General features: G+C 39.4%; 1 protein-coding gene across 1 annotated transcript in view; it reads right to left on the reverse strand.

The window, feature by feature from the left end:
* The window catches only part of LOC126353814 (uncharacterized), a 36,699-nt gene extending 29,375 nt beyond the window's left edge, over positions 1–7,324 (reverse strand). Inside the window, exon 1 of the mRNA XM_050002928.1 lies at positions 7,195–7,324. Within this exon, the coding sequence (XP_049858885.1) occupies positions 7,195–7,255 (61 nt within the window). The 5' untranslated portion in view covers positions 7,256–7,324. The remainder of the gene's footprint in view (positions 1–7,194) is intronic.
* Positions 7,325–7,349: the final 25 nt, after the last annotated feature.

Below are 7,349 nucleotides of genomic sequence, written 5' to 3' on the forward strand. Positions count from 1 at the left end.
AACCATTTCTTTCATCCCAAGCCAATGATGTTTCAGCACTTTTCTGCCATCATCAAGGGATAATCTTTACTCTAATCTCTCTCTCTCTCTTAAGGTCCATCTGTACATTAATAAATATATTGGTATGACAAGCTCCCAGCATCTAATCTGATAATGTGCAGAGGGTCCTACACCAGGAAAAAAATTAAGATTTGAATAAACAAGAAGACAAAAGCTCTGTGTAGCACACTGGATGATGCACAGTGAGGAGCAATTTAAGCACTCCATCACCCTCACATTGTGCTGCCATGATAAAAGTACTCCTCCTCCTCATCATCATTTAAGACTGATTATGCCTTTCAGCGTTCAGTCTAGAGCATACCCCCCCTTATAAAATTCCTCCATGATCCCCTATTCAGTGCTAACATTGGTGCCTCTTCTGATGTTAAACTTTTTACTTCAAAATCGTTCTTAACCGAATCAAGGTACCTTCTCCTTGGTCTGCCCCCACTCCTCCTACCCTCTACTGCTGAACCCATGAGTCTCTTGGGTAACCTTGCTTCTCCCATGCGTGTAACATGACCCCACCATCTAAGCCTGTTCGCCCTGACTGCTACATCTATAGAGTTCATTCCCAGTTTTTCTTCGATTTCCTCATTGTGGACAACCTCCTGCCATTGTTCCCATCTACTAGTACCTGCAATCATCCTAGCTACTTTCATACCCGTAACCTCAGCCTTGTTGATAAGGTAACCTAAATCCACTCAGCTTTCGCTCCCATACAACAAAGTTGGCCGAAAGATTGAATGGTGCACAGATAACTTAGTCTTGGTACTGACTTCCTTCTTGCAGATGAGAGCAGATCGTAGCTGAGTGCTCATTGCATTGGCTTTGCTACACCTTGCTTCCAGTTCTTTCACTATGTTGCCATCCTGTGAGAATATGCATCCTAAGTACTTGAAACCGTCCACCTGTTCTAACTTTGTTCCTCCTATTTGGCACTCAATCTGTTTATATTTCTCTCCCATTGACATTACTTTCGTTTTGGAGATGCTAATCTTCATACCATAGTCCTTACATTTCTGATCTAGCTCTGAAATATTACTTTGCAAACTTTCAATCGAATCTGCCATCACAACTAAGTCATCCGCATATGCAAGACTGCTTATTTTGTGTTCACATATCTTAATCTCACCCAGCCAGTCTATTGTTTCAACATATGATTCATAAATAATATGAACAACAGTGGAGACAGGTTGCAGCCTTGTCTTACCCCTGAAACTACTCAGAACCCTGAACTCAATTTACCGTCAAAACTAACTGCTGCCTGACTATCCATGTAAAGACCTTTAATTGCTTGCAAAAGTTTGCCTCCTATTCCATAATCTTGTAGAACAGACAATAACTTCCTCCTACGAACCCGGTCATATGCCTTTTCTAGATCTATAAAGTATAGATAGAATTCCCTGTTCCACTCGTAACACTTCTCCATTATTTGCCGTAAGCTAAAGATCTGGTCCTGACAACCTCTGAGAGGCCTAAACCCACACTGATTTTCATCCAATTGGTCCTCAACTAATACACGCACTTTTCTTTCAACAATACCTGAGAAGATTTTACCCACAACGCTGATTAAAGAGATACCTCTGTAGTTGTTACAATCTTTTCTGTTCCCATGTTTAAAGATTGGTGTGATTACTGCTTTTGTCCAGTCTGATGGAACCTGTCCCGACTCCCAGGCCATTTCAATTATCCTGTGTAGCCATTTAAGACCTAACATTCCACTGTATTTGATGAGTTCTGACTTAATTTCATCCACCCCAGCTGCTTTATTGCACTGCAATCTATTGACCATTTTCTCCACTTCCTCAAATGTGATCCTATTTCCATCATCATTCCTATCCCATTCTACTTTGAAATCTGAAACATTACTGATCGTATTTTCACCTACATTGAGCAACTCTTCAAAATATTCCCTTCATCTGCCCAAGGCATCCACAGGATTCACCAGCAGTTTTCCTGACTTGCCCAAAATACTTGTCATTTCCTTCTTACCTCCGTTTCGAAGACTGCTAATTGCATTCCAGAATGGTTTTCCAGCAGCTTGCCCCGTAGTCTCCAACCTGTTTCCAAAGCCTTCCAAGATTTCTTCTTGGATGCTGCAATTATCTGCTTGGCTTTGTTTCTTTCTTCAACATAACTTTCTCTGTCTATCTGAATTCTGGTATGTAGCCATTTTTGATACGCCTTCTTTTTCCTTTTACAGGCTTCCTTGACTGTGTCATTCCACCAAGCTGTTTGCTTCATCCTACTTTTACACACTACTGTTCCAAGACATTCTTTAGCCACTTCTAGTACTGTGTCTCTGTACCTTGTCCATTCCTTTTCCAATGACTGTAATTGACTACTTTCAACTAACTGGTACCTTTCAGAGATCGCTGTCATGTACTTGTGCCTGATTTCCTTATCCTGAAGTTTCTCCACTCTTATCCTCCTACATATGGACCTGACCTCACAATCCCAATTTCACTGCAGATTAAATAATGATCAGTGTCATCAAAGAATCCCCTGAATACACGTGTGTCCCTCACAGCATTCCTGAATACCTGATCTGTTATTATATAGTCAATGACAGATCTGGTTCCCCTACCTTCCCAAGTATACTGGTGAATGTTCTTATGTTTAAAAAAGGAGTTTGTGATTACTAAGCCCATACTGGCACAGAAATCCAGGAGTTGTTTCCCGTTCCTGTTGGCTTCCATATCCTCTCCAAATTTACCCATAACCTTTTCATACCCTTCTGTTCGATTTCCAATCCTGGCATTAAAATCCCCAATGAGCTGAACACTGTCCTTGTCCTTTACTCTAACAACTACATCACTGAGTGACTCATAAAAACTATTGAATTTTAAATCAACCAATTACAGAAATAAAAGTCAGACATGCTTCCCAATGTATTTCAACCTTCCTTCTCTGAGGAGTCATAGGTAGTGCCCACTATGACAATGAATTACCAAATTACTCATTTCAAAACAAATCACAAAATTAAAAAACAAGATACTCTATAAGTAATAATGCATCGTCAGACTGCTTAAGTTGGCAGTGGTCACACAAAAAACACTAGTAGCCTAACGTATTACAACTTGAGCCATTCCAGACTCAAAGGTTCAACAATAAGGAAAAGTTTTACACACAGTGCACAGCGATCTTCACACCAGCAAAGAACAAAACTGTGTAAAATAGAAACAACAGATCCATAAGAGAAATATTGCACCATGACAGTTTAAATGATAAGTGTGGAGAAAAAAATCACTAGAAATTAATGGAATCTAGGCTTGAAATCTGCCACTTATTGTGCTACATGCGAGGTTTCTTCAAGTTACATTTAACATAGCAAAACTCTGAAAAAGCTACTCTTCCATTAGTTATATTAAATAGCTGCTGTTTGCATACAGTTGCTAGCTTAGTATTCTACATGGCCACAGCCAATTATTACTGGCCGACTACCTGTCCTACCCTCTCAAAGCATGTTATGTATGCCCTGTCTTGCATATCTTGAGCCATTAATTTGCATTGTATAACAGTTGTTGTTGTTGTTGTTGTTGTTGTTGTCTTCAGTCCTGAGATTGGTTTGACGCAGCTCTCCATGCTACTCTATCCTGTGCAAGCTTCTTCATCTCCCAGTACTTACTGCAACCTACATCCTTCTGAATCTGCTTAGTGTATTCATCTCTTGGTCTCCCTCTACGATTTTTACCCTCCACGCTGCCCTCCAATGCTAAATTTGTGATCCCTTGATGCCTAAGAACAAGTCCTACCAACCGGTCCCTTCTTTTTGTCAAGTTGTGCCACAAACTCCTCTTCTCCCCAATTCTATTCAATACTTCCTCATTATTATGTAATCTACCCATCTAATCTTCAGCATTCTTCAGTAGCACCACATTTCGAAAGCTTCTATTCTCTTCTTGTCCAAACTATTTATCGTCCATGTTTCACTTCCATACATGGCTACACTCCTTACAAATACTTTCAGAAACGGCTTCCTGACACTTAAATCTATAGTTGATTTTAACAAATTTCTCTTCCTCGGAAACGCTTTCCTTGCCATTGCCAGTCTACATTTTATATCCTCTCTACTTCGACCATCATCAGTTATTTTGCTCCCCAAATAGCAAAACTCCTTTACTACTTTAAGTGTCTCATTTCCTAATCTAATTCCCTCAGCATCACACGACTTAATTCGACTACATTCCATTATCCTCGTTTAAGTTTTTGTTGATGTTTATTTTATACCCTCCTTTCAAGACACTGTCAATTCCGTTCAACTGCTCTTCCAAGTCCTTTGCTGTCTCTGACAGAATTACACTGTCATCGGCGAACCTCAATGTTTTTATTTCTTCTCCATGGATTTTAATACCTACTCCGAATTTTTCTTTTGTTTCCTTCACTGCTTGCTCAATATACAGGTTGAATGACATCGGGGACAGGCTACAACCTTGTCTCACTCCCTTCCCAACCGCTGCTTCCCTTTTATGCCCCTCGACTCATAACTGCCATCTGGTTTCTGTACAAATTATAAATAACCTTTCGCTCCCTGTATTTTACCACTGCCACCTTCAGAAATTGAAAGAGAGTATTCCAGTCAACATTGTCACAAGCTTTCTCTAAGTCTACAAATGCTAGAAATGTAGATTTGCCTTTCCTTAATCTATTTTGTAAGATAAGTCATAGGGTCAATATTGCCTCACGTGTTCCAACTGATCTTCGCAGAGGTCAGCTTCTACCAGTTTTTCCATTTGTCTGTAAAGAATATGTGTTAGTATTTTGCAGCCGTGGCTTATTAAACTTATAGTTCGGTAATTTTCACGTCCGTCAATACCTACTTTCTTTGGGATTGGAATTATTATATTCTTCTTGAAGTCTGAGGGTATTTCGCCTGTCTCATACATCTTGCTCACCACATGGTAGAGTTTTGCCAGGACTGGCTATCCCAAGGCCGTCAGTAGTTCCAATGGAATGTTGTCTACTCCCGGGGCCTTGTTTCGACTCAGGTCTTTCAGGGCTCTGTCAAACTCTTAACGCTATATCGTATCTCTCATTTCATCGTCTTCTACATCTTCTTCCATTTCCATAATATTGTCCTCAAGTACATCGCCCTTGTATAGCCCCTCTATATACTCCTTCTACCTTTCTAATTTCCCTTCTTAGCTTAGAACTGGATTTCCATCAAAGCTCTTGATATTCATGCAAGTAGTTCTCCTTTCTCCAAAGGTCTCTTTAATTTTCCTGTAGGCAGTATCTATCTTACCCCTAGTGAGATAAGCCTCTACACCCTTACATTTGTCCTTTAGCCATCCCTGCTTAGCCTTTTTGCACTTCCTGCGATCTTATTTTTGAGACGTTTGTATTCCTTTTTGCCTGCTTCATTTACTGTGTTTTTATATTTTCTCCTTTCATCAATTAAATTCAATATTTCTTCAACCTATCCGCTTCCCTTTTTAAATTTTCTAACCTACCTGCCCGATTAAGGGATCTGACATTCCATGCTCCGATCCGTAGAACGCCAGTTTTCTTTCTCCTGGTAATGACGTCCTCCTGAGTAGTCCCCACCCGGGGATCCGAATGGGGGACTATTTTACCTCCGGTATATTTTACACAAGAGGACGCCATCATTATTTAACCATACAGTAAAGCTGCATGCCCTCGAGAAAAAATACGGCTGTAGTTTCCCCCTGCTTTCAACCGTTCGCAGTACCAGCACAGCAAGGCCGTTTTGGTTAGTGTTACAAGCCACATCAGTCAATCATCCAAACTGTTGCCCCTGCAACTACTGAAAAGGCTGCTGCCCCCCTTCAGGAACCACACGTTTGTCCGGCCTCTCAACAGATACCCCTCCGTTGTGGTTGCACCTACGGTACGGCCATCTGTATCGCTAAGGCACATAAGCCTCCCCACCAACGGCGCAAGTTCCATGGTTCATGGGGGTAGGGTAGAGTTACAAATCCTTTATCAATGTGAGATTATTTGTGGATAAATAAATATAAATAAGAAATTAAAATCATATATCACTAACTGGATTCCTGAATCTTGAATTCAGACAAATTGCACATGTATATCATTCATCTGGGATTTTCACTGATTAAATTATAAGAGCCCTGAGGAGTTATGCTTTCATTTTGTTTTTGAATGTATTTTACTTGTTTGTTCCAAAAAATATATGTATTCATTTTCAAAATATATATACTCATCTGTCCTTTGGTTTTATACTGATTCCAATGAGTCATCTGAGACATTAAAAGCATCAATACATATTAATGTAACTTATGGTATCGAAAAGTACTGAACACAAAGTATATAGTAGTATATAGTCATAACTGTATTATTACAAGTTCAGGCACACATGCTTTTGGTTTTGTTTATATACACTGTGCTGCAACATTGTTGTGATCTTCAGTCCAAAGATTTGGTGCAACCCACATCCATTTCAACTCACTTTCCCTTATACCACCCTCTAAAGTCCCCACCATACTTCCTTCCATTATTAAATTCACAATTGCTTAATGCCTCCGGATGTGTACTACCAATCAATCCCCTATTTTAGTCAAGTTGTGTAACAAATTTATTTTGTCTTAAAATTCAAATCAGTACCGTACCTCATTATGTGTTATTCAATATACCCATATAATTTTCAGTATTCTTTTATAGTTCCACATTTCAAAAGCTTCTATTTTCTTCTTGTCTGGACTGCTTATTGCTGACGTTTCACTTCCAGACAAGGTTGCACTCCTCACAAATACCTCCAAAAATGAATTCATAAAAATTAAATTGATATTAGATATTAACACTCTGCGTTTTACACTCTGTCTACTTCGGCCATGATCTGTTACTTTGCTGCCAAAATAGCAAAACTCATCTAGTACTTTTACTATCTCATTTCCTAATCCAATTCTCACCTGACTGAATTTCTCAACACTCCATTAGGCCCTACCCTTCCTTTGATTTTGTTAGGGCTTATTTTCTGATTTCTTTTCAAGGCCCTATCTATTCCATTCGGCTCCTCGTCCAACTCCTTTACTGCCTCTAACATATTTACAATGGTATCGGTAAACCTTACACTCTTTATTTCTTCTGCCTGTCTCAATAACATATATTAATTAAACGGTTACTTCGATATATATTAACATCGTACGATTGTCAGAACTGAATGATGCTCACCGTAAACGACAAATAACAATATGATGCCAAGACCTATGGGAAATCTTTCCAAAATCCACATATTGATACCTTACTCTCACTTCAACAACTCATACCACACCCAACAATATTTGTAAACTTTAATTCTTTGTCAAAGATATTGCACGTCGTCGCAG

The sequence above is a fragment of the Schistocerca gregaria genome, chromosome 1 (assembly GCF_023897955.1).
Source record: "Schistocerca gregaria isolate iqSchGreg1 chromosome 1, iqSchGreg1.2, whole genome shotgun sequence".
Lineage (NCBI taxonomy): Eukaryota > Metazoa > Arthropoda > Insecta > Orthoptera > Acrididae > Schistocerca > Schistocerca gregaria.